Raw genomic sequence first — 27,685 nt, forward strand, 5'->3', positions numbered from 1 at the left:
CCCTGCAAATTACGTAGCTAGTCCTGATGTAAAGTATGGAATAGGTCTGCTCCTTTCTCCTAGAAAATAGCAATTTAAAGAAAATACTCCTCGCTAATTCTTTCTCTCCAAGAATTTGAATAAACTTGATTGATTTGTCTTTGATTCAAAGCAAGAGTTCAATGCTTTCAAAAGCAGATGAGTAGAAGGAATGGAAAATAGAAAATCACCAATAGAACATAATAATAATTGTTGCAGGAAAGATCTGTCAATGGATTTTTTTTTTTTTTTTTGAGACAGAGTCTCAGTGTGTCGCTGTGGGTAGAGTGTCATGGTCACAGCTCGCAGCACCCTCAAACTCTTGGACTTAAGCAATTCTCTTGCCTCAGCCTCCCAAGTAGCTGGGACTAGAGGCACCCACCACAAATGTCCAGCTATTTTCTCGTTGTAGTTGTCATTGTTGGTTAGCTGGCCAGGGTCGAGCTCAAACCCGCCATGTTCAATGCACGTGACTGGTGCCGAAACCAGTATGCAATGGGATGTTAAAATGGATGTTAAAATTAGTGGGCAGAACTTTGCGAAGAATATTGAATGAGGTTTCTACAGCAGGCAAAGTCATGGAAGCATAATGAATTCACGGTGGTCGCTAGGGAAAGAGAAGTTAGTGTTTAATGGATAGAGTTTCCGTTCTAGAGATGGGTGGTGGTGATAGTTGTACAGCTATGTGAATATACTTAATGCCCCAATGCACTTAAAAATGATTAAAATGGTAAATTTGATGTAGATCTTACCACAGTAAAAAAAACGTTAAAAAGAAAACTTTGAGAAGAAACAGGATATTTTTATATTCTTAATCATCTCTCCCCTGAGATGTTTATAGTATGGTAGTAACTCTACAATGGAGAAAACTGATAGCATCTTAACCAAGCATCAGGGTTACTATCACTGGTAAGACAGGTTTCTATTGCCATTTCATATTCTTGCCAAAATGTGTAATCTCAGTATAATTAGGAGAAAATATCAGATGAACCCAAATTGAGTGCCATTCTAAGAAAAAAAAAAAAAATATATATATATATACACACACACACACACAGAGACACATATGAACAATGCTTTTCAAAAGGGCCCAAGTCATCAAGTCATGAGAGACGGGGAAGGACTGAAAACTTACAGCTTAGAGAAGAGTAAGGAAATATGACAGCTAAATGCAATGTGGAATCCTGAAATTGAACCCAGTGACAGAAAAAGGACCTTAGTGGAAAAACTGGTGAAATCTGAATAAAGCCGGTCATTCAGCTTATAGTCTTGTACCAGAGTTAACTTCCAACTTTTGATAATTATTCTGTGTTACGGCGATACCACCCTGAACATGCCCCATCTCATCTGATAATTAGTCTGTGGTTCTGCCAGGTGTTAGCACTGGGTAAACAGTGAAGATGGGTAAAGGTGAATGCATGGCATCTTTTTTACAACTTTTCTGTAAGTCTAAGATCATTTCAACATAAAAAGTTTTGTTTTAAGTGAACAACGTGGTAAAAAATAAAGTGACTAAGAATTGGAACTTCAGAGTCAGACAGGGGTGTCCTGGCCCTGACCCTCCACTTATTAGCCTGGGGATCTTGTGCAAGTGACTGATGTCCAAGCCTGTTTGGTCATTTCTGAAATGGAGGAAATATCAGAATCTACCTCCTAGGGTTGTTTGTTACAAGGAGAAAGTGAGATACTGCTTGGAAAGAGCTTTGCATGATTCTGTGTGCCTCCCAAACACTTAGTAAATAATAGCTTATGGAACAAAGGTCAGAGCAAAAGAGAAAATTGGGTGGGTCATACAGTGCCCTCAGGGTGAATTTTTGGCAACATTTCCCAGGATTGACCTCACCGCCCACCTACGTCCCAGGTCACTTACTTCAAGAGACTACAGTGCAGTACTCTTTCTTCTGGGAAATCATTTGGCTGCCTCTATTTTAAGAAATGGAGTTTTTCTTTGTTTATGCCAAATGTTAGCCTTGATTAGCTCCAAGTGGTAGGGTATTTTCTTCTTCTTCTTTTTTTTTTTTTTTCAACTGTATCTTCTAGTTTTCCAATAATGGGGAAGAAATGGTTTATGATGTGTGGGTCTCCATGGCCTCTTCTCACCTTCTGAAAGGCACTGAATGTTCTTTTAGCTGGGAACAGAATCAAAACAAGCAGTGGAAGCCCTTGTTTATTAGGTGAAGGCAACGCTCCCTGCGATCAAGCCCTTCCTGTGAAGCTCCAAAGAGGCGACCCCAGGAAAGCTCTGGGTCAGGATGGCCTCTGCTCCGTCTTGGCTGAGAAGTGTCTGCCTCCTCCAAGAAACACACGAGGAATGTGCTGCCTTAGCCCTTCCCTCCACCTCAACAACTCCATCCTGGGAAAGGGCAGGGACTGGTTCCAAGCGGGTTGAGGTTGCAGCCGCCCTCATTTTATGCAGCTGAACAAGAGAATCTCGCAAGCCCTGATGCTGAATTGAAACCCAGCAGCCCACAGGCTGTATTTTGCTAAGGCTGCATGATGTATTTGTAATTTTGAGTCAACATTTAACATTTGGAAGAATTCAAATAAAACTACAGAAGCTGTGGCAACACCAGACCAGCATTCCCAGATGGCAGCGATTATGCCCAAATGACTGGCAGTTCTATTAGATGGGCTGTGCTCCCTCTGGCTTGCGGCAGGCCCCACTGGCGGGCTTCATTCCCCTGTGTGACCTTCTAGGCCACACGGCATCTGAGTTTGAGACCCTTGCTCCTCTCATCTGCCCGGGGGCACAGAGCTGGCGACAGTCGAATGTGCCTAAAACTCAGCTCCTCTGACTCCCATCAAAGAGCTCCTTCCCCTGCTTCTCTGAACATGTCCACTGGGTGTTTTATTTACTCAGCTGTGCTGCTGTGGAAAGCTGAGGTCCTCTGAGAAGGTACCTTGTAGCCTTTGAAACCTTTTTTGTCCATGCCACGGTGCACTGAGCTCCTGTGTTCAGCAGGCGAATGCCCTCTCCTGACTCAAAGGCCAGAAGAACAAATCCAAAATGTGATGCAGAATATTAATACAACTTCGACTACTAATGTAGAGAAAGAAATGGACCTTTGGTTCTAGCAGCCTACCCATCTCCCTTGGTCTCCATTGCAAATACTACTACACCCTCATGAGACTGTTGAAAATCTCAGAACGATGGAATAGAAATTGTTCCCCAGTTTCTCATCTGCAGCTGTCTACAGTAACAGGGCGCCACAGTCTCCAGAGGACTCAGTGATAAAAATTAGAAATAAACTTATCACTGTTTACTCCATTTAATTAATTAATTATCCATCCTAAGTGAATAGAAAAAAACACATTGTAACTAGCTAGGCCCCCAAAAGACAGAAGCAGAAAGCGGATTCACTGTTTCCACCCTTCTTACACATCATGGTACATGATGACTACAAACTTATTCTTCTGGATGTTATTCCAGAGTTGAAATACAGATTTTGACTTTCTTTTGAAAAGCTGCAGAATCTGCCATCACTAACCCCATTCCAATATGACAACAACCAGGTGGAATTTCAAAAGTAGTAGCTCCACATTTATCAAGGGCCCTCCAAGTTTGCTACAGACAACCGACCCCTGAAACTCCTCCTTGACCCCGCCTGCTCTCACTTACCTGACCTGTCTTGTTGGCCAGGCTTCAACCAGTTTTTCACTCTTACCTTAGAGCAGTATTTTCAACCTTTTTCATCTCACAGTACACTTGAACCTACAGTTAAATTTCTGCGGCACACTTAAATTATGTTGATCAAAAAAGAGTGAAAAACAAAATATACTGGGTAGTGCCTGTGGCTCAAAGGGGTAGGACGCTGGCCCCATATGCTGGAGGTGGCGGGTTCAAACCCAGTCCCAGCCATAAACTGCCAAAAAAAAAAAAGAAAAATACTTATTGTGCTTTGAACTTCTTTCAAAAATAATTTAATTAATGAACTTTAAAATTTTTTGCGGCATACCTAAGATCCTCTCATGGCACACCGGTTGAAAATCACTGCTTTAGAGCTATAGAATCTGAGTTTCAGAAAGGCAGAGCTCTGAAAACTGGAAGCGTGGTCTTAGGTCTCTGCCTTCCAGGGACTTCATCCCAGGTACTGAGTACCTTGTGGCTGGTGAGAATGACATTGACTCCCTCGTATGAGGCTGCCGCCTATGGCCATGGCCAGCTTAGCTCCCTGTCCTAGCCACTGACGCTGACCCCTCCCCCCGCCCCTTTGGCCAGCCTATCTGGCCACGCGATGGCAAACTGCCCTTGCTGCTATTCTTTCAGCCTTTGAATTATAAAACTATCTTTGCCCTTTGAAGGCCTTTATAGCTTTTGCACCCTTATTCCAGGGAACTGTGTCACAGGGGCCAAGAACATGTGATTTGGAACCAAAAAACCTGATTTCATATCCTAAGCCCTGTTATGTATTCCCTGTGTGACCTTGGGCGAGTTACTTAACCTTGTGGGCCTCAGTCTTCCCCCTCAGTGAAATAGGGAAAGTTGTATCTATCGCAAAGGACGGCTTAACCAAAACAGTGCAGAAGTGGCCTGTGAGATTGTGCTTTGATTCATTTTGATAGCAAGATCTAGAAGTTTCAGGACAACAAAAGATGAAAGATTTCACTCTTCTCATTTATCAGCAAATGCAGCTTCCCTCTGTGTGTGGCTATTAGCTACTCTAACCCCATCTCTGCCTGAAGGTGAGAGTCCACCTATGGCCCACAGTGCCCATAGATCCCTAGTTATTGTAGGCTGCAGACTGCTTGCCCATGGCTTGTAGCCACACCTTTCTTGACTCCTGTGTGACACCTTCAGGGGTCTACAGTCCAAAGGAGGAAGCATTCTGCCCCTGCCTCTTTAAAAAAATTTGTAGGAGTTAGAGTATATAGTGGTTAAGATTGCAGTTGGGAGCCCAACATCCTGGATTTGAAGTCACATTGCTTTTCAAAGCTCCAGTTTCCATATGTGTAAAGTAAGGATAGCAGCAGTTCTGCCTTCATAGGGTTTCGATGAGCGTTTTAACCCATATAAAATTGGCACATATTAATTAGTTTGAACCATATGAAATTGCCAGTATCTAAAGTGTTGGACCTAAGAAAAATATCAATTTCATAAGGCTCGACCTAATAGTATATCCTTAATAAGTGGTAGCTCCCATTATTGCTTTATGCAGGGTGGGGTACAGCCTCTGTTGATCTGCAGTTTTCTTTTACTTTACTTGTGACACTGAGGGATAGGTTTTTTCCTCACCAATACAGAAACTGGAAAGCAAGCAAGCAGGCTTTCTACACAAAGGGGTGCAAACGGGATTTGCATGTGGTCCATGGTCTCTTTGCAGGGGGCAGGCATGCAGCCCTACTCCCGCTCTGCCCCCAACACAGTCTAAGGGTTCTTCCCACTTTTCAAAAGAAGAGGACACTGTTAATTGCCACTGTGGGGTCCTAGTCAGGAGGTTGGCTGAGAGGCTCTGACCTGTGTGCAAGGAATCAGTAAGATAGAGCACACCCGTGTTAGGTTTATATGTGTGGCCTCAGCAGTCGATGATGGGTTCTCTGTCTGGGCAGGAGCTGGAGTGGCTGCTGGAGATTAACCGACTCACACACCGGCTGCTTTGTAAGCACATGACACTGGACAGCTTTGATGCCATGTTCCGGGAGGCCAATCACAACGTGTCTGCCCCCTACGGCCGGATCACTCTGCACGTCTTCTGGGAGCTCAACTTTGACTTTCTCCCCAACTACTGCTACAATGGGTCCACGAACCGGTAAGGGAGACCCTTTCACACAGGGGCCTAGGCCAAGTGGGGGCCCAGCACATGGGTCAGTTAGTTCTGTGACAGGCATCTCTCAGGGCCCCTCCTGGGTGTAGGTTCTGTTCTATCCTGCCTCTTAGAACCTTCAGGCTAAAGAAGGATGCCAGATATCACACCATCACAGGACAGATGTACCATGACAAGCAGTGAATAGAAGATAAAGAAAAGCCCGCAGGGCCATGAAACAGGTCACAGCACCACCTGACCTAGTCCAAGAAGTGATGTTAACCTCCAGGAGACTTCCTCCTCTGAGGGAGTAACACTGGAGTTGAGATGCGAAGGATAAGTAGGAATAAATATGGTCAGAAGAGTATGCTAGGCCAACTTTCTGTAGAACCAAGAGGTCAGTGAGAGTAAATGGTGGGGTGGGGAATGGTGCCATGAGAGAAAAAGCAGGAAACACAGACCGTGCAGGACTCCACAAGCCACACAGGATGGCAGATTCATCAACCCTAGAAAGTTGGAGGAAGGGAGTGACGAGATCAGAGTGTGCATTGGTGAGGACATCCACATATCCGAATGCACGCATGCCAAATAAGTGTACATTTGCAGGGCACACGTGTATGTGATGAAGTAGAATTTGCCTCTTGTAGGGAGCACAGAGCCCTGGACCAGACACCTAGGTAAAGCTAAGACCTAGGTCCTTTGTCCCTGCAGAAGTTCATGACCTGGTGGAAGAGGCAAGACATGTCTCCACATACAAAACAAGTATGCATGGATGTGAAAAACTGTGCGTCTGCAGGCCCTCAGTGTCTCCAGGGCCTGGCACAGGGCTAGTTTGAAATGAGTATGTGGTGACTGAATGGAGGGCTATGTGAACAATCCACACATGCTCCCAGATCCACACTGAGCAAAACAGACTTCTAGTAAGTCTGTGAAAATTCAGGATTTTTAACTATCTTGAGCTGAAAACAGCAAACTACAGGCCACATCTAGTTGCCAACAGTTTTTGATCAACCCGTGAGCTAAGAGTGGAATTGGCATTTGGGGGTGGTTAGGGGAAAAAAATCTAAAGAAGCATAATATGTGGTGACAAGTGAAAATTATTTGAAGTTCATTTAAGTTTTCCTGGAACTTGGCTGTGCTCGTTTGTTTATTGTTGTCTGTGAGAGCTTCCACGTTGCAATAACAGAGTTGAGTACTGTGACAGAGACCATCTGGCTTGCGAAGCTGAGAAGAGTGACTGGCAGGCTGTTAGAGAAAGAGTTTACCGGGCTCTGCTGGTGAGAAAGCAGAGAAGGCTGTTTTCAGGCCCAGCCCACTCTCACGCTCTCACGCTCTCACCTGTGCCCTGCTCAGCAGCCCCAGACCCTGAGACCAGGGTCCCACTTCTCAAAAGAAGTGGACACTGTTAATTGCCACTGGGGCTACAGTTTTCCCCTCTGTAGAAAGGAAACAGTGTTGAATAAAAGCTTGTTGGAAAGTTTGGTACCTTTGTGGGCATCCAGCTGAGAACTGTGTTCTTATTCCACTATGAACTTTCACCTGTCAGAAAGGGCTCCTGCTCCCTGTGTCCCACGAAGCATAATGCTAAGATCCAGCTCACGCCTTTCCCATCTTTTCCTCTGCTAGTTTTGTCCGGACTGCCATTCCTTTCACCCAAGAACCACAACGAGACAAACCTGCTAATGTCCAACCTTATTACCTCTATGGATCCAAGGTAAGGAGGGTTGGGGAGAAAAAGCAAATAGAAAAGTGTTCCCTGAATCAGAACAGTGAGGAGGCTAGAGATAAAGGCCGCAGTGAACTCCAGGCAGAAACTCCGAGTTTATTCATCTTTATTTGTTCACAACTAGCAGGGATGGGGGTGAAAGCAGGGTTGTGGGGGGAGCTGAGAGCTGAGCAGGAACAATTAGGTGAGGACTTCACAGAGGTGGGCGGGGAAATGGGGATTGAGGCCTCCCGTTTGGCTTCTCAGGTCCTGCTGTTTCTCTGCTGATTCATTGCAGTGTCCTCCTGTGATTCTGGGGTTTTGTGCTCCATAAATGTCAGGGGCACTCAGTAGGTCTCAGGATGATGCAGGGAGAGTCCAAGTGTCTTCTGCAGAACAGACAGTCCTGTCAAGGTGATTTCTCAGATCAAAGGAGGTGCAAAGACAGTGTTTGCAATGCTTCACAAACATGGGATTAACTAATATCAACTCACAAAGGAAAAACAGCACCTCCCTTTTCAGTCCTCTTTCAAACCTTAGCGTATATCAAAGAGAAAGGCTTATATTCATGCTAATGTGTATTTAATACTTCTTCAACACTGGTGGAGTCCCCTTTCTATCAGACAAGCGATCAGGGCTCAGCGCCAGTAGCACAGTGGTTATGGGACCAGACATATACCCCGAGGGTGGCCAGTTCGAACCTGGCCCAGGCCAGCTAAACAGCAATGACAACTGCAACAAAAAATAGCCAGGTGTTGTAGCAGGCGCCTGTAGTCCCAGCTACTTGGGAGGCTGAGGCAAAGGAATCACTTCAGCCCGAGAGTTTGAGGTTACTATGAGCTGTGATGCCATGGCACTCTACTGAGGACAACATAGACTCTGTCTCAAAAAAAAAAAAAAAAGACAAGACAAGAGATCAGGCTTTAAACTCAGAGTCACTGGCAGGCAAAAGTAGCTCAGTCAGGCTCCATGACCATAGCTCAGTGGTTAGGGCACCAGCCACATACACCAGGGCTGGTGGGTTCAAACCCGGCCCAGGCCTGCTAAACAACGACAACTCCAACAAAAAAAATAGCCGGACGTTGTAACAGTCCTAGCTACTTGGGAGGCTGAGGCAAGATAATCGCTTAAGCCCAAGAGTTTGAGGTTGATGTGAGTGGTGACACCACGGCACTCTACTGAGAGCAATATAGAGAGACTGTCTCAAAAAAAAAAAGTAGCTCAGTCAAATTTAATATTATTTTGTTTTTATTATATTTATTCTTATGTCTCTTCCCTATATTTATAACAGGGGGTATTGATTTTTCACTTATGGAGTAATATAAGGCTGTCTTTGAAAATGATTTTAAGTATAAAGAATAAGTCAAGTTAAAGGATTGTTAATAATAGTAATGATAGTCCATGGTTTAAAAAAAATGGAGATGGGATGTAGGTGGTATGTAGTTGCCTAAAGGTTGGAAAACACTCCAGATCACACTTCTCACGCTTTTCTAAGTAATCCCTCCAGTGGCAGAGGAGACTGACATCTGCCTCAGCCGACTGAAAGTGTACTTCAGGGAGCCCACCTGCAACTCAAAACTTTCTTTCAAGTTTTGTGTTTAAGTCATGAAGATTTTTATTTTCTACTGTATTCATTTTTTTTTGAGACAGTCTCACTATGTGGGCCTTGGTAGAGTGCTGTGGCATCACAGCTCACTGCAATCTCAAACTGTTGGGCTTAAGCAATTCTCTTGCCTCTGCCTCCCAAGTAGCTGGGACTACAGGCACCGGCCACAATGCCTGGCTATTTTTTGGTTGTAGTTGGCCTTGTTATTTGGTAGGCCCCGGCTGGGTTCGAACCCCCCAGCTCCGGTGTATGTGGCTGGTGCCCGACTACTGAGCTATAGGCTCCGAGCCTCCATGTTTGTTTTGATGTTCAGATAATACCTTCATTTCTTAACTGGGCCCCTCAAATGGACACTGCTGAAGAGATGCATGTCTGTCCCTGGCACTCCCTGGAGGTGTACGTTTTCCAGCTTGAGAGCTTTGTCGTCAGGCATTTGTCCAACCCAGGCAGTCTATAATAATACCATTGACATTTGATGGGAGAAAAGTGGGTAGTCTACAGGCAAATTTTTACAAAAGGCCTACTGCGTGGAGGGTTTTAGGCCCCTGGTGCCAGCTGTCTCCCTCACCTTTACTCCCCATGATGGGGCAGCATGTCCGGTTGGCGAACCCCCTCCCTCTGTAAGGCACCTACATTGGGGGCATCCTGGTCGGCTTCAGCTTCTGGTTCAGCTCCAGAGTTCTTACGTGGTAGCTCCACCAGGGGCACCCCCTGCAGGTCTTCCCTCTGCCCGAGAGCCGGGGCCTCCTCTGGCCATCTCACCAGCCCATTGGCCTCCTCCACGTGGCCAGCTCTGTAAGACCACCGGGGCTCATGGCAACGGATGCACCAGAACTGAAGGCAGATGAAGGCTAAGACAGCTGTGAAGCAGGCCAGCAGGATGGCCATCAGCACCCACAGGGAGATTTGGGGGTCCACCAGGGAGCTTCCGGCAGCCAGCGGACTCTTATCCAGGGTGTGGAACATGGTGCAGTAGTGCCTGTAAGGTAAAGCGGCCTTCTTACAGCTGATGCACAGGAAGTAGAGAGTGGACGGGGCGAGATGCTCCAGCACCACGGAGCTGATGGTCCGAGGCACCTTCTCCTCGTGGTGGAAGCTGTAGCGAAGGTAGCCAGAGAAGATGCTGTTCCAGTTGGGCCTGTACATAATATGGTAATAGTCCTCCAGGCAGGGCTCCGAGGATGACCAGGAGATGATGGCTTCTGTGTAAGAAATGTTCCCAACCTTGATGTTCATCCCGATTCTGGAACCAGAATCAAAGTGAAGAGTGACATCCCCCTGTTTAAGGACTATTTATCATAATCAGAACTACCATTTACCAAGCATTTGAGGTGGACACTAATGTCACCCCCATCTTATAGACAAATCGATGGAGACTAAGAGGTTACATTACTGAGGCCAGCCGTAGTGAGGAAGTAGCAGAACAAATCTTCAACCCGGGGCTGTCCCACCCCAAAGTGGTTGGGCTTAGGGCCTAAAACATGCCTGTACTCATGTGACCCTGGCCACATCCCACCCTGGCTAAGATACAACATTGTTCTTACCCCTTAAAAAAAGAAGAAAAAGTAACAAAAGGAGAAATCAGTAGAATCTCAGAGACCACAGTGTAGTCAGCATAGTACCTCTCCTCAGGCCACTGATAAACCTAAAATTTCCCTTCTCGACCTCCTGCTTCTGCCCCAAGTGAGCTCATTAATCTAGAACATTCTGCCCACTGTTTTTTTTTCTTTTTTTGAGCCTCTCAGTTCTGTTACCTGTGGTGAACAGAGATTTACTACGTCACTGATTAGCAACTGATTTTGCTCCCAAACCTCTGCTCATATTTTATTTGTTTTTTTCAAAGCCAAAGGTACCAGGAAATTAGTTCAATAGGTCAAGAAAATCATCTCCTGGCTCAGCACCTGTAGCTCAGTGAGTAGGGTGCTGGCCACATACACTGAGGCTGGTGGGTTCAAGCCCATCCTGGGCCTGCTAAAACAACAATGACAGCAGCAACAAAAAAATAGCCAGGCATTGTGATGGGCACCTACTACTTGGGAGGCTGAGGCAAGAGAATCACTTAAGCCCAAGAGTTTGAAGTTGCTGTGAGCTGTGATGCCACGGCACTCTACCGAGGGCAACAAAGTGAGACTCTGTCTCAAAAAAAAAAGGAATTCAGCTCCTAATACCAGTTAACTATGCTATTTACAACCACTGGTATTATGAGTGTTAGTGATGGGCATAATCACTGACAACTAGTGAGCTGGCGCTGTGTCACAGATCACGCTAGGTACTTCACATACAAGGATAAATTTTCTTTATTCTTCATCACACCCTCGCAGCTAGATTCCTGTTGTATAGATGAGCAACCTGAGGTCATACAGCTAATACACACAAAAAAAGACTCAAAGCTACTTAACTGCCACCCTTCCAAATGCAAGGCTGCTAGATTTAATAACAGAGCATTATTGGAAAACAAGGTGCCAGTACTGAAACCTAGTTATTGTTTTTCCAGGCAAATCAAATGAGCCCTTTTCAGACTGCCAGGCTTCTCACTTTGTTAAGATAGAGCCATCTTCAAGGATCTTAGTTTCTCATTACCTCTCTTTGGGAGATGCAGTTCTCCTGCACTGAATTTCCTGACCAGACATCCAGGGACAGCCACCATCAACCTGTGCATATTCACGTAAAGGTCTCACCCTGCTTCATCCTCTGCCCTCTTTTCTGACACGAAACCCAAGGTTGCATTTCACATTGAAATAACAGAGTAAAAAAGCAGTCCATCAGATTTCAGTGTGAATTGGCTATTAAACCGAACTGATTTATCTTCCACCCTGCCTTCCTCTCCCGTTGTTGTCTCCTATTCCTCTGGGGGTTGGACTGCAGAAAGATGCACTGCACTGAGCCATCTTTCAATCTTTGTCTTTCCTCTCTAAAGATGGCAGGGAATTAAGATGTTCAGCAAGGAGAGTATTTCCTTTTCATTTGTCTGGAAATTTCTTCCCAGAAAATGAGGAATGAAAAGGATGAGACAGGTGTGCTCAGGATCCTCCCAGGGAAGGTCGTGGTGAAGGAGACTGAATGTCTGGGCTCCTTCCTTGGTCTCCTCGTACACACTCACCTTCCCCACCCCAGCTCCCCACGCAGCCCTGTAAAACACTTTCAACCACGGTGTACAGAGCTTAATTCATTACTTAGGACACACGGCAACCACCTTTCGTTAGGAGTGGTCAAGAATCCTGCTTCTTGTCACACATGAATCTGTTCTTCTGTTTACCTCCTATCTGCTCTCAGCCGTCTTTACAGACTGAATTCCCTACAGCCGACATTTTTAGGACCAAACCCATCTCCCTTATTTATTTTTCATCCTCTGTTTCTAAATTCCTTCTATTTTTGAACTATTCATTTACCATTGCCTGGTGGAATATGGAAGGAAAAGCTACTTCCATTTCCAAGATGAGCCTCTTACCTGATGCTTGCAGCGTATCTGGTTAGAGCTCTGCCCTCTGAGGCAGAGTGGACCAAAGCTGAAAAAATGGTGCCTTCTCCTTCCTCCGCTCTGGTCTCTCCTGGATGTTTCTCTCAACCACTGAGTAATCCCACTGTCGCCCCCAACGCTCACATTATTCATTTCTTCAGATCAGCATCATTCACCATGGCAACCAGAGGCATCTGTACGCATGATGCTTTCAGGGACCAGTCTGGAAAGGCTTTTGCCCAGTGAGAGGAGCTCTCACTCCTTTTGCCAAAAAAAAGGCAGTCTCCTGCAAAACAAACCATAGTATGGTACTAATTCTTCAAACGGTCTCACGTTTTCTGTTTAATTGGCTGATTATCATTTCCTCTCCCCCTCTAAATCCTCTCTGGACAATGCTTTGAAATGCAAAGATGCCTTTCTCAGTTATTGTGAAACCACAACAGGAACAGTAGTTCACCCTCATCCCCTCTCGCCCCCCCATCACTGCCTCCTATCCTACCTCTGTATCTTTTTCTTTCTTCTTGTCTTCTTTGGCATTATCTAGTTTTATGGCACTGGTAAAATCCTTTTGTTGTCTGGACCTCAGTTGTGTCATCTGTAAAGCTATGGGTTTGGGCTAGATGGGGATGGCAGGCAGAAGATGTGAGCATTATCCCCGCCAGCCTGCACCTCTGTCAAACTTGTGAAATCATCATGTCACTTGTACTGGGTTGAATAATGTACCCCCAAACCCATATCTACCTAAAACCTCAGAATGCAGTCTGATTTAGAAATAGTGTCTTTGTAGATGTAATTATTATTATTATTTTTTTTTTTTGAGAGAGAGAGTCTTACTTTGTCACCCTTGGTAGAGTGCCATGGCATCATAGCTCACAGCAACTTCACACTCTTGGGCTCAAGTGATTCTGTTGCCTCAGCCTCCCAAGTAGCTGGGACTACAGGCACCTGTCACAATGCCTGGCTATTTTTTAAAGATGAGGTCTCTCTCTTGCTCAGGCTAGTCTTGACTCCTAAGCTCAGGCAGTCCACCGGTCTCAGCCCCCCAGAGTGCTGGGATTATAGGCATGAGCCACGAAGCCTGGCTGGAGATGTAATTAGTTAAGGATCTCAAGATGAAGTAATCCTGAATTTAGGGTGAGTCCTAAATTCAACAACTGGTATCTTTATAAGAGGAAGAAGAGGGAGGTTTACACATAGAGAGACCCAAAGGGAAGAACTGGGTGAAGACAGAGGCAGAGGTGAGAAGGATGCTGCCACGAGCCAGGGAAGACCCAGAGCCATCAGAAGCTGGAAAGGCCATGGAAGGATTTGCCCCTCAAGCCTTTGGAGGGGGCATGGCCCTGTTAGAGCCTTGATTTCAGGCTTCTGGTGTACAGAACTGTAAGGAAATAAATTTCTGTCATTTTAAACCACCACGTTTGTGGTTGCGGTAATTTGTCATAGCAAACTCAGGAATCAAATGCAGCAATCCTTCCAGCTAGGCTCAGAAACAGCCTCATCATCCCTCTCAGCACAGGCATCAATCATGCTGACACCAGAATTGGAGACCATTTACTCTTCCTGGATTGGAGAGTCCCCAGCATTCCCTTCAAGAAATGCAGACTGCTTCCCTGTCCTCTTCCACTTCCCACAGAGGTCTGTCTCCCCGAGATTCCATCCCTTCCTGTTGCCCTCAGACTTAGAAGAACACTACCCACCCTTCTGTTGAGGTGATCACAAAGCTGGTCTGAAATAGAGGATGGAAAGTAGCTCACATGCATTTAGACATGGTAATTTTACACACATTGTGTATTTTTAGAACCCAGCTTTTTTCCCTCAGTTCTTTGCCAAAGTCTCCAAGTGCACCCACGGAGGTCTCCTTGTGATTCGTGTCAATAATAAACAAGACCTTTCCCCAAGCCAGTGATTTCCAGGAGTCCGGGGGTCTAGGGACATCCAGTCTTCCTTGATCAGACTATCGCTTGTGGCTTTCCCATGCCATTCTGTCTGCTGAGACAGACAGCCTGTCTCTAATGGTGACACCCTGCTGAGTATGAAAGCATCCTCTCCACAGAAAGGCCAGTGGAGTAGTTTTCAGGTGCCTTTTGAAAAGATTATTTTTAGGAGAATAATAATACCAGAGTTAGAGGGCCTGAGGAGGGAGGTACAAGGTGCACTCCAGCCTTTTCCCACAGATAATGGGAATTTATTTTTAATGTGCCTGGATGACAATTTTAGTTGTGAGTTTTTTATTTGTGGAATTTAAACTGTCAAAAGAATGTGAGGCCTAGAAGCCCTCGTTTCACAGTCCCAAGGGAAGACGTGGCATTCCTCTAGCCGCTTAACTGACAGGTGGCACGGCTGGGAGTAAAAACTGAATCCAGAGCTTGTCCTGCTCCTCTGAGCTGTCACTGCTAACCAGCAGCCCCCAAGGAGCCAGTGCAGCCCTTCTGAATGGGTTGTAGTATCAGACGGTGCCTGCCCCATGAGATGAGACTGCAGCCAAACTCAACACTGTCGGCAGGGTCAGCCCTTCCATGGTGTAGCCACATTGTAGCTGCTTCAGCTATAGAGCCAGGTGGTCCCCAGTCACTTACACCACGGGTAAATTACCACTAGGGGAAATCAACCAAGAGCAGGGTCCATGCATCTTATTGAAGAGGCAGTGAAGGGACAGCTTGAGAGCCTGCCTCCGTCCCAAAGCTGGATTGGCATACAGGGTAATGAATGGTTCAGAGTCTATGTTCAAAATTTTCTATGCCTTGTTTTACACATCTGTAAAATGGAAACATCAGTGATACCTGACTTACAGTGTTGTTATAACAGTGAGGTAAAGCCATATCTATAAAGTACTGGGCTTAGGAATAGTAAGAAGAAAAGGCCAGTGGATCAGAGCCTTCTCCTAAGTAGGTCATAGCTTCCTCCAGGGGCTATAATGAGCAAGATTTGCACCCTGCATTACATTGTACTTCCTTGCTTTTTCCCCCCTTAAATTAGCCTTATTGGTTTTATTTTTTAAAAAATACATATGCTCATTTTATAAAGAATATAGAACGTAAAAGATCTAAAGAGGGCAGTAAAACTCATATCATACATCTCAGAAATAACCACTGGGAACATTTGGTGCATTTTTCATGTGTTTTCTCATTTTACCCTTACTCATACAACTATTTGAGATAGGCCCTCTTATCACCATTATACAAAGGAAGAGTTTGCAGCCCAGACAGACAACTGGCCTGATGCTATCAGAAAGCTACATCTTGGCAGAGCAGTGCTTTAATCCTGGGTCTGTTGGTCACTGGTCTCTGGCTTTGGTGCACTGCTGTTTTGCATGTGTCATCCTGTAACCTGGGATTCTTTAGTCTTTACTCTTTGCCTTGTGGTTAGCTCTGTTTGAGAGGTAGAGAAAGGATGTCATACTACAGTGGGCTCCAGAAGGATGTGAACAGATAAAGAACTAAAAGGCCTTGCAGAAAACACCCAACCGCCTAATACAGTAGCATCAGGAAAAAACATCACCTCCTGTGGAGAAATATCGTTAGCATGTGCTTCCTCCTCTAAACATCCCCTGCTCTGGAGCCCAAGTATACCTGCCTAAGAGCTCTGTTGCTTAGGAGTGATGTTAAATGTTAAAAAAAATTTTAACTGATCCAGTAATCAAAATTAATGTATGGATCAAAACTATAAAAACACATTCTCTAAAGGAGTAGGGTGCCAGCCCCATATGTCAGAGGTGGTGTGTTCAAACCCAGCCCCGGCCAAAAAAACCTGCAAAAAAAAAAAAAATATATATATATATAATATATATGTATGTACGTATATGGATATATATATTCTCTAAGTGAAGTATATAGAATGTTATCCTAAAACTATCCTCAAGTGATACAGATTATGGTACAAATCATTCATTCAATTATTCTAGTAATTTCCCAATAAATTTTTGGCTTTTAGAAATTGTTAGGATGATTTTTTTGTTTAGCATAAACATTACTAGCTAAATGGTGGTCCTGTGAGAACCAGGATCTCACCTCAGGGAAATTCATCATATGCTTACAGTGCCTTCCCCATTAAGTCCTAGTCCTTAGGTCCCCTACCCAGTGCTTTGCTGCAGCAAGCTGGGTACAGCTCAGCTGGCCAACACTTCCCACTTGGGCTAACTGGGGGACTTTTCCCTTAGCTCCTGTGACAACACCAGCAGCACCCAATTCCCTGCCCCACCTCATCCTGTGTCTACCGCCACCAAGTGGTACACCATTGTTTACCCGCCAAAGGCTTTTGTTATTTGGCAACTGGTACATATGACAAAATTTCATCTCGTATCTCACCTCAAGCAAGATACTTCATTTCACTTGGGCTTCGGTTTCCTCTTCCACTAAATGGGGTAACAGTACTACCCCACTTAATATGGTGGCGAATGATTCCCCAAAATATCAGGTCCTAATTGCAGAAGCTGTCAATGGCACTTTCTTTGGATAGGTCTTTACAGATAGGATTTAGTGAAGGATCTTGGTATGGAAAGATGATCCTGGACTATCAGGGTGAGTCCTAAATGCCATCACAAGTGTCATAAGAGAGAAGCAGAGGGAGGTTACATGCATAAGGGGAGAAGGTAGGATTTAGCGGTGCAGCCACAATCCAGGGGAAGCTGGCAGCCACCAGTAGCTGGAAGAGGCATGGGACAGACTCCCCCTTGGAACCTCTGGAGAGAGCGTGGCCCAGTCAAACCCTTTGTTTTGTCCCAGTGATTCTGATTTCACATTTAGGGTTTTCAGAAGGGTGAAAGAATACATTTCTTTGCCAGGTTTATAGTCATTGATTACAGCCACAGAAAACTACATGGGCAGTTATGAAGGAAGTAATGGGTGAGAAATGTTCACTGAGAAGCATTATATACTCATGTGGGTACTGACTATAAAGAAAAGTGATAACATTGGTTTCCTTAAAAATTGTTAGCATCTCTGACTATTATAGTGTAGATAACCTATATAACCTCAGAACTGGAAGGCTCAGTTCCCATTGCTCTTGCCTTTTCCAAAGCACTTTCTTCATGGGTTGACAAAGGAAGGAACATCATTTATTGAGATCTGTGTAGCAGCTCCTTTGGGTCTTTCAGCCTCTGAGCTGAGAAAGCCAAGAAGGAACCCAGACGTCAGAGACCCAGCCCTACCCAAGCTCTTAGCAATGGATGTGAATTTGTAACTGAGGTTGGGTCAGTTCTTTGAATGATCTTGCTCTGTGACCTTCCCCACAAGGATGGTGTTGCTGTTTTATTCATTTTCCCCCACCTTCTGCACACACCTCCTTTTCCTTTACCTGCAGTGATTTTAAGAGAATTGAGCTGCAGCTTTCCAACCTGAATTTGAGGGCTGTGTTTGTGTTTGTGGGCTGATGGTATTCATTAGAGAAATTGTAATGAAAACAGGAAATTAAGAACAGTTTTAATTCCTCTTGGGATTTCTGAAAACAGCAATCGAGATTCCAAAGAGCAGAGATGCAAATTGCTTACAAATACAGATTGCCAAACAAATAGGCCTTACTGTTTGGAGTGGTTGGCCATGTTTACGTCCTGGTGAGAGAGAGCCCCTATGATTAAAATCTACATGTAACACTTAAAAGGATTAAAATGGTAAATTTTATGTCATGTATATTTTACTATAATTAATGAAAAAAATGTCCATCTATAGATAACATTACAATGCCTAGGATCTGCCAGATCAAACTCACCATGTTTTGTTTTGTTTTTTTCCCCCCTCTCTCCTAAAATACTGTTTTGCTTTGTTTAGAAAATGCAGGTTTGTGTCTCACGGTAATAACATGACTTTAATTCCTGAATCAGGATAGCTTATTTCTTGAAATCTCATAAAGTTACCTATTTTGTGTAGCATGGATTTAAACAGCTTGATTCTAAGTGAGCCACCTGAAACAGATAGGATACATAATTAGTTTGCTGTTAAGCCCATTGGTTATAACCAGAGTCATTTAGCAGAATTGGTTCAGTGTGAGATTTGTGGCAAGATTCCAATGTCTCAAGTCATGTCGCATTCCTGTTTTTCTTTGCCAAACCTCAGAAAATGCCCAGGCTTCCCTATTCCCACATTTTCTCAGTAGGGCCAAGCCTCCTCTTGAGCCAGCAGGTCAGAAGGGTGCCCTCCGGGGGTGCGTGTGCATGGACTTTCTGGCATGCGTGTGTGTTTTGTCTTGCATGCGTGTGGTGGTGTTTAGGGGGATAAGGGTAAGGGGAGCTTGTTCACTTAGAAGGAGGATTTGAATTCTCCTCATTTCATATCAGTTCTTCTGCATGAAATGCACCTCGCACCATCAACTGAGGTGTGAACTTCCAGTCTGGACAGAATCTAAGACTGATCTAGGGACGTCAACCAGAGGCCCAGAGTGGGTCTGGAGGGGTGATTTTGAAAATCTTTGTTTGGTAAAACAATTTCAAAATTACTCTCTGTAGAACTGGGAAAGCCTGTTGAACAGTTCTCATACATGTGAACACATATTCGTTTGTGCTTGCTGGGAAGTATTAAGGGAAGCTTGGCACTAGACGCTGGTAAGAAGGGCAGGCACCCAGGAAGAGAGCATGGGGCTTGAACCTCTGAAGGGAGCATCAGAGCACATCTCTTCCCACCTCCAGTCCTTTGTGGGTCCCTGCAGCACTCCTACGTGGTGTGTCTCCGCCTCCCCTCAGTCACCTGCAGCAAGGGGGACTCTACCCAGCACAGCTTGTTGCTGGACATCTGTCACTTGTATGATGTTCCTGATCGTGAGTAAAATCTGCATTTTGGGTGCCTTCCATCAGCACTGACCTCTGTTACATCCCCTTGTGTGATACACTGTGCTGTATAAAATTATACTCCACATATGCACAGAATCATAGCTATAGCCAAAGCCACTGTGGGAAATTTGACCCAGAAGCTATATTTTCTTAGTCTTTACTGACCAAGTTGCTAAACAAAGTAATATTAATGGCTGTTATTTCAGAAGGTGATACCACTGTGCCAAGCACCATGCGAGCTATTTTACATATGTTATATAACTTTTAAACCCTTAACAACCCCATTAGATTTGGTATTATCTTTACTTAGGGAAACCAAGGCTTAGAGCAGCAGTTCTCAACCTGTGGGTCGCAACCCCTTTGGGGGTCAAATGACCCTTTCATAGGGGTCACCTAAGACCATCCTGCATATCAGATATTTACATTACAATTCATAAAAGTAGCAAAATTATAGTTATGAAGTAGCAAGGAAAATAATTTTATGGTTGGGGTCACCACAACATGAGGAACCGTATTAAAGGGTCACAGCATTAGGAAGGTTGAGAACCACTGGCTTAGAGGGTTTAAGTAATTTGCCCAAGAGCATCTAGCTAATAAATTTATGGACTTAGGATTTGAATTCAGGTGTGCCCATCCTCTAAGCTCAGACAAGTTAGAAAAGAAGTTGATAGTAATTCAGGAAAAATTAGTAGCTGATTGCTTTCTGTGGTCTCCAGAGATATCCATTTGTAAGCTCCCTGCTACTCAAAATTTTTTTTCACAAGCTCGGCACAGTGGTTCATGCCCATAATCCTAGCATTCTGGGAGGCTGAGGTGGGTGGTTTGCTTGAGCTCATGAGTTTGAGACTAGCCTGACCAAGAGCGAGACCCCATCTCTAAAAATAGCTGGGTGTTGTGGTGGGCGCCTGTGATCCCAGCTACTTGGGAGGCTGAGGCAAGAGAATCGTTTAAGCCCAAGAGTTTGAGGTTGCTGTGAACTGTGATGCTACGGCAGTGTACCAAAGGTGATAAAGTGAGACTGTCTCAAAAAAAAAAAAAAAAAAAATTCCTTTCGTAGGATACTCAATGAAGGGACAGAAAGAAAGTGCTGAAAGCCCTACAGGGTTTGCAGGAGAAGCTCAGACCCCATGGTGTTGGTGGATGAGAAGGCCCTGAGCTCCATCAGATGCTCCCTGGCCGTGAGCACAACCAGGTCATTGGCCCCTCCAAGGCTTCAGCCCTGGCCCTGTGCAGGCTTGAGCCCTTGCCCTCTTCAGGAGAAAATTCAAAGCATGGTCTTTGAAAATAATGTTGGGGATTTAATTAGGCTATGACATAGCCTAGTGGCATTTTTAAATTTTTTATCAAGGTGTAATCATATACAGGAAAAGGCATTATTTTTGTTGTGCTATTAACAAGAATACCATAGACTGGGTGACTCAAACAACAAACATGTATTTCACACAGTTGTAGAGATTGACAGGTCCAAGATTAGGTGCCAAGAGATCCAGTAACTGGTTGAGGTTCACTTCCTAGCATGCAAATGGCCATCTTTGCGTGTCCTCTCATGGCGGAGAGGAAGAGAGACAGAGGACTCTCATGTCTCTTATGTGGGAACTGACCTTGTTCACGAGGGCTCCATCCTTATGACTAACCCATCTCCCGATTCCATCACATTGGAGGTTAGGACACAACCATTCTGTCCATACAGGCACAGATTATAAGTGTACATACAGTTGTATGAGTTTTAATGAACACATCTATATAGTCAACAACTCAGTCGGGAAAGTTCTCTCCATCACCCAAGAGATTCTCTCATGCCCCAGTCTTCCCCCACCAGAGGCAAGTCGTAGTTTGTCTGGCGTTTACCATGTTCTCCTCATCTCTAGAGAGGAAAGCATGAGAATATGAAATGGGGTTTTGGTAACTATGCTGTCCTCACTGTGGAGAGTAAGCACCTTCTAGCATTTTCTGTCCTATATGGCCGACTCGCCACAACGCAGCCCTGCTTGACAGGGTGGCCTGTGACAGAGGCAGTGAAATAGATTTTCTCCCCACAGAGAAAATAACACACCCTGGCTGCATGCGTGGCTAACTCAAGACTCAACAAGTCGTACAATTCCAGAGGTGCTGAATATCAACTTCAGTGAGCATCATACTCTTAAGCTAGTTGTATTTCTCTCCCTTCATAAACCATTCCTAGCCTATACATTTGTAAACTACATAAAATACCTGCCTTATGTAGGTTCAGGTAGAGTTTAATGTGACAACCCCTCAGTGCTGCATAAAGAACACTCCTTTTTGTCACATTCCAAGCCTCCTAATGTGTAGTCATAAGCTTTTCCAAATGAACTATTATTCAACTTGGTGAATGAGTGGGTGTTCTAATTCTTCACAAATCCTTATTATTAGTGGGAACTCTCATTGTGTTCTTCGTGCGTGTATCTTTGTTATTAGCACGTACTGTGATTGTGATGCTTATTTGTTGAAGTTTAGAATAATTTGCATAGAATAAAATATACTTAACTCAAAACTTAGACTGAACATAACTAAATCTCCCCTTGATGGCTCCAAAAGGAGTTGAGACTCTTGCAGGCCTCCAAAAGCATCATTGCATTCCTATTTAATTCATGGAGAATTTCTAATTGGCTAACTGAATAGAGAATTTCAGGGAATAGAATATCAGGTGTGATCTTCTCATGTTTGCATGTTCCATGTATAATATTCTTACAGTCTATGTGGGAAAACTATACTCAGTTAAGTTTTGAATTGAAAATTTATCTTAAAAACTTTGTATGATTTATTTAGGAATCCAACTTGCAAAATATACCATTATTGGTAAAACGTGGGCTTTAGAATCAGCTATACCTGGTTCAGATCAGGGCTCAATTATTTACAAATTTATGTGACCTTGAGCAAATTACTTATCACCCTGAGCCTCAGTTTTCTCATCTGTGATATGGGGCTAAAAATGGTACATATCACCTAGGTTTGCTGTGTGGATTAGATGAAAAAGCACGTGGAGGGCTTCACAAAGCCCAGCATGAGGTGCTTAGTAAGTGACAGCATTCGAGTCAATGACTACTTTCTCACCAAATCAGACCAATTTGGAGCCCTATATTTTAGTCATATTCTCAGACAAAAAGGGATATTAAAGAGCACCCTGTAATTCAGTTAGGGTATATCATGGGGTCCAGGGAATAGTGGTGGCAGTTGGCCAGTGGCCAGGCCTCTGCGTCCCCAGCCAGCACCAAGGCTGAGCAGCTCCACTTGTTATGTTCACAGATGCATTCTCCACAATCTCTCTCCTGCAGACTGCTGCTCTTAAACTTAAGAAATTGCTGCTTTGATACAAACCCCTCCTTGCATAAATGAAGACACTGGGGCTCAGATGCCTAAGTGATTTTCCCATGCGCTTGGCAGAGGTCTCCTGACTCCCAGACACCCACTAACATAGAAGGAACAACTAACAGTAGAAGGAAGAAGAGGATGTTGAACCAGCTATCGAGTTTTCACATGGTTCTTCCAGCCAATTTCTATTATCAGAAATGCCTCTAGAGCAGGTGTCCTCAAACTTTTTAAACAGGGGGCCAATTCACTGTCCCTCAGACTGTTGGAGGGCTGGACTATAGTTAAAAAAAAAAAAAAAACTATGAACAAATTCCTATGCACACTGCACATATCTTATTTTGAAGTAAAAAAACAGAACGGGAACCAATACAATCACACTGCCTCATGTGGCCAGCGGGCTGCAGTGTGAGGACCCCTGCAAAATTCAGCCATTTTACCCCTATCTTCATAGTTCAGTTTGTTAAAGTCCTGATTTGTAAGGGGCAGGAATCCCTGTAAAAGGGACTTTTGTCTGGAAGCCCTTTCTCTTCTTCTGCTAGGGAACAGCCATTATATCTAGTGACCTTTGCTATATCCGGTGGTCATTGGCCACACTACTCTCCATGGCCAGTATCTTGCAATGGGGTCCCAGTGAAAGACCCTTATATCAGCAAACATCTCCTGCCGGGCCTGGCATCAGCATGCATTCAGACCTCAGATGCTTACTTTATCACAACCTCTTCTTTTCCAGCCTCTCAACATTGCCTACAGCCACATCTATAGCTCCTACAGGAATTTCGTGGGACCACCTCACTTCAAGACCATCTGCAGACTCCTGGGTTACCAGGGCATCGCCGTGGTCATGGAGGAGCTGCTGAAAATCGTGAAGAGCTTGGTGAGGAAGGGCCTTACTGCATGTGGGGTGTGCCCAGGTAGGGTTGATGGGAGTGGGATTTGCTTTCACTGTCAACCTGGCCTGTGAAGACAAATCCCAGGCACTCCAGTTCTGCCTGGAGAAATCACCCAGAGAGTCTTTGGCTCTTATCCCTTGGTTGGTCTTACCCATCATCTCTTCTGGTAATTTCTGTGCACTTATTGATTTGTAGCAGTGCCTACCATTTTCTAACCCTGAACTAGCTCAGGGTGAGTCAGGGTGTACTGGATGACTGAACTCAGCAATCCCGATTTTGATCTTCAGAGCCTGCTAATGACTGCTCCTCGTCCTGGCTGTGCTGCATTATCAGAGCACAACAAATCCAAGATATACCTGCTGAAATTATCAACTCCATGCCCATGGCAGGCATCTCTAATCAGTCACCACACTTCTTCCCTTTGAGATTTCTTGCCAAAACTCTCCAAATATTGCACTGGCTTCAAGAGAATTCTGTACCCCTTTACCGCCATTCTGAATCTGTCCCAAGTGTGGCCACCTGAGTCTTCATTCAGTTCCCTGCAACACTACTGAAGTAAGGCCAAAACATTTAACTGAGATTTTCCTAAAAATCTTGGAGGATAAAAGAGAAAAAAATAAAATATAACCAGCTCAGGAATAGCAAACAGGATTCACCTGCTAACTCAGATTATTTGGCAACAGCTATGAGGAGCCATGAGTTGTTAAGCTAAATTCAGAGTAAAACAGGAAAATGTGGTAATTGATTAAAGATGTCTGCCTTGGACACAGAATGTATGAAATGTGCTGTTTTTTTCCAGGCTTAAATTAGATAATGCCTCTCAATCTCCACAGCTCCCTGGCCCCATTTCATTTTAACTCTTAGTCTGGATATTGTGTAACCATCCTTAACCCCAGAAAGGACCACACACCTAGAAATGTGCCTTCCTTGAAATCTGTAAACCCAAGAGAGAGCTCCTTTCTCTTTTCTGTCTTGTGAAGGCCCATTTTTCCTTATAAAGGACAGAGGGGCTCTCCCCCACCTTTAGGCAACAAGCTGCTCCCTCTTCCCAGGGAACACTGCCTTACACACAGGTCTCAGCAGAACCACCCCACCCAGGATCCAGTAGCCCAGCATTTAACCCTGAGATGCATTAATGCAAGCAGTGGACGATCTCACTCACCTGTTTTCTTTTGTCAGCTACAAGGAACCATTCTCCAGTATGTGAAAACACTGATAGAGGTCATGCCCAAGATATGCCGCCTGCCCCGGCACGAGTATGGCTCCCCAGGTTGGTAACAGGAAAATAATCCAAACCCATGTCATGGTGGGAGGAGGCGCTCACCATTCAACGTGGAGTGTTTGCTTCTCTAGCATGCTGGTGGCCACGACCTTATCCCCCTGAGTGATGGTGTCATCTTCCAGCAGGGGAGGTAAATGATGCCTGCTGGGTCTGCCCCTCAGGCCTGCTGGGCAACTGGGTGGGCACAGCACACGTGAAAGTGCTTAAATAATGAAGCTGTCATCATTAGCTCAGAAGCTCCAGGAGACGTCCTTCCATTTGCTCATTTGTAAGAGGCTGGGGCCCCAGGCAGTGGTGCTAAGTGATATCTGACGTGAGCCAGGAAATAGGCATCTTTGGTATTTGACCTCTGGGCAGAGAAATAATTTTTTCCTTCCTAATAGTGAAAGGACAAAAATGGGGCCCAGGGAACAGGGAAAGATGGAGACCATGAGCTTGACCCCAGGTGTTTTTGTGCAAAAACCAAGATGTCAGGTGCCAGGTCAGTATGTTTCAGAATAAGAAAGGGATGGGGCCAAAGCTCTGGTATTGAGTTCTAGCTACCCTACTTCCTAGCTGTGTGACTCTGGGCAGGCCACTTACTCTCTCTGAGCCACATCTGAAAATAGGGGTAATAGTGGCACATTCTTGCTCCTGTTATGAGTATTAAATGAGATATTACTGACAAAGTGCTTAACACAATATAAAGATCGCGTGCAATTTAAAATAGTTGCTTTAATTTGCACACACACTTTATGGACACTGTTACTTCCTATCACTATTAGAAATTTAGGCAATTTTTTAGAACACAGAAGACAGGCCCAGGGCTGGTCCATTTGTGTTTTTTTTTTTTTTTTTAAAGATTTCAGTCGGCTTCCTATGCTTTTTTCCAGTACTGAGCCCTGAAAGAAATCTCTCCGCTGGGCCAGCATATAGAGGGACGCATGGCTTGGCTCTTAGAGGCCCCAGAGCTGTGCCTTTAGCATTTCCCATAAACAAAGCTGAACAGCGTTGACTCCTTGCTGAGTGGCCCCCTTTATCTCTCAGGGATCCTGGAGTTCTTCCACCACCAGCTGAAGGACATCATTGAGTATGCAGAGCTCAAAACAGACGTGTTCCAGAGCCTGAGGGAAGTGGGCAATGCCATCCTGTTTTGCCTCCTAATAGAACAAGCTCTGGTAAGTCCTCTGGAGCCCAGAGGAGTCAGGTTGTCTCCAGATTGGAAGGGAACCTCTCACTCAACCAGCTGCAGAGGCCCCTGCCCAGGAGGCCCTGCAGCAGTGATCTGGGCCCTCCCAGTGTGGCTCACATGCTGCTTCTCCCATCTGTGAGAACCCTGGAAGGGGCACTGGCCCAGTCAGACCTGGATTCGAGTCCTGGCTCCCCCATCACCAGCTGCACTTAGACCTTGGCATAGCCATCTCGGTCTAAACTCTCCACACACTTATTAAACAAATAGCTACTCTTTTGCTACCATGGGCCAGGCTGTGTGCTGGAGTGCATGGCAATAGCCAGACCCTGCCTCCTGTCCTGTCCATGTTTACGCAGAAATGACATGTTACCATTACAGCTGGAGCCATGACAGATGAGTGCAGGGTCCCGAGAACGTAAGACAGAGAACCTGACATGGCCGTGGGGCTGAGGAAGGATTTCCCTGAGGAGGCAGCATGGGGAATGAGCAGGGATTTTCCTGGTGAAGCTGTTCCAGGCCAAGGGAATAGCAATCTGTGTTATCTTCACATTTTTTATGATGGGAGACGATAATTTTTCTCACAGGGTAGTTTGAAGAGCGAGAGTGCATGTGGAGCACACGCTGAGAACTAAGCAATCTGTCATCGTTACGGGGAACCAGAGCACACCCCCCACCCTCGTGTTTCCACACCTCAGGTCCTCACAGAGCCAGCCACTGTACTGTGTGAGCGTTTGCCTGCCTTTGCCAGCCCTGCCGGCTTCTTCCCCGACACACTCTGTGTGTCTCTGTTCGCCACATGTGGTGCCCCAGCGGGCCTGGTCCCACCTGGAGCAGAGAGGGTGTCCCTCTTGGGATGCCTGACTTGGGACGCAGTAGGAGTCCCTCTTAGCACCTGTTCACTCATCCCTACGCTCGCTCCATGGCAGGTACGGACAGCCTGCTTGTCACCAGGTGCAGTTCTAGGCTGTCCATAAATGGCTGCAAACAAAAGAGACAAAGTGTCACCTTTTTGTTCTGGCGAGGGAGGCCAGTGACATTTCACACAACCAACTCTGATTGGTATATGAGCCGTGAAGGAAGAAACGGGGTAATGGGATGGAGGGAGCGTGAAACGTCAGGGAGGGATGTGCTATTTCAGGAAAGGACAGCACTTGAGGTCTTTAAGGAACAGAAGGGACCCCAGAGTGAGCTGGTGTGAAGGGAAGGGGAGGACAGGCTGGAGGTGTGGTGGGAGGTGGCCGGGCAGCAGGGTACGGGAGGGCCAGGGGTCTGTGACTATGGGCTGTGGAGAGAAGAACCCACAGGTCAGTGAGTGGAGGATGAGGCTCTGTGCAGTCAAGGGACGATCTTTGGAGGCATCAGGTATGCGCAGAACATAGGGGAAGAGAAAGTCAGGAGATGGAATGACGGTGGAGGGATGAGAAGGCAGCAATAAGCGAAGGAGCATCACAGCCGTCTGATTGTCTCTGCGACCTGGGGTGAGCCACTTCATTCCATCCCTCAGTGTCCTCATCTCTCAAACGAGGAACTTGGACCAGCTGCCCGAGGGGCTCTGAAATGGGGACTGTTAGCTCTTCCTCTGTAAAGAATAATTGTGTCTCTGTTACCCCTTTAAATGGACTCTCAAGACAGCTAATTGTTCCCTTTTATGATAGCAGGTTTTTAACATGGTTCAATTGGCCTGGGTTGCTATAGCAACTTAGGCTTCAGAAGTCACAGGGATAAGTG

At 45.3% G+C, this 27,685-nt stretch overlaps 2 protein-coding genes across 7 annotated transcripts in view; one reads left to right on the plus strand and one right to left on the minus strand.

Moving 5' to 3' along the window:
* Nucleotides 1-27,685, plus strand: part of CYFIP2 (cytoplasmic FMR1 interacting protein 2) — a 134,282-nt gene that overhangs the window by 65,738 nt on the left and 40,859 nt on the right. For all 6 annotated transcript variants that reach the window (XM_053566072.1, XM_053566073.1, XM_053566074.1 and 3 more), the window contains 5 exons: nt 5,566-5,765; nt 7,386-7,473; nt 23,345-23,488; nt 24,684-24,774; nt 25,813-25,943. In XM_053566072.1, coding sequence (XP_053422047.1) covers nt 5,566-5,765; nt 7,386-7,473; nt 23,345-23,488; nt 24,684-24,774; nt 25,813-25,943 — 654 coding nt within the window. The remainder of the gene's footprint in view (nt 1-5,565; nt 5,766-7,385; nt 7,474-23,344; nt 23,489-24,683; nt 24,775-25,812; nt 25,944-27,685) is intronic.
* On the minus strand, nt 7,562-24,732 carry FNDC9 (fibronectin type III domain containing 9). The gene is made up of 4 exons (XM_053566077.1): nt 24,663-24,732; nt 12,519-12,810; nt 9,639-10,313; nt 7,562-7,870 (listed from the first exon to the last, which is right to left on the minus strand). The coding sequence occupies exon 3, from the start codon at nt 10,304-10,306 to the stop codon at nt 9,641-9,643; it is 666 nt and encodes a 221-aa protein (XP_053422052.1). The 5' UTR covers nt 10,307-10,313; nt 12,519-12,810; nt 24,663-24,732; the 3' UTR covers nt 7,562-7,870; nt 9,639-9,640.

Source organism: Nycticebus coucang, chromosome 17 (genome assembly GCF_027406575.1).
Source record: "Nycticebus coucang isolate mNycCou1 chromosome 17, mNycCou1.pri, whole genome shotgun sequence".
In the NCBI taxonomy this organism is placed as follows: Eukaryota; Metazoa; Chordata; class Mammalia; order Primates; family Lorisidae; genus Nycticebus; species Nycticebus coucang.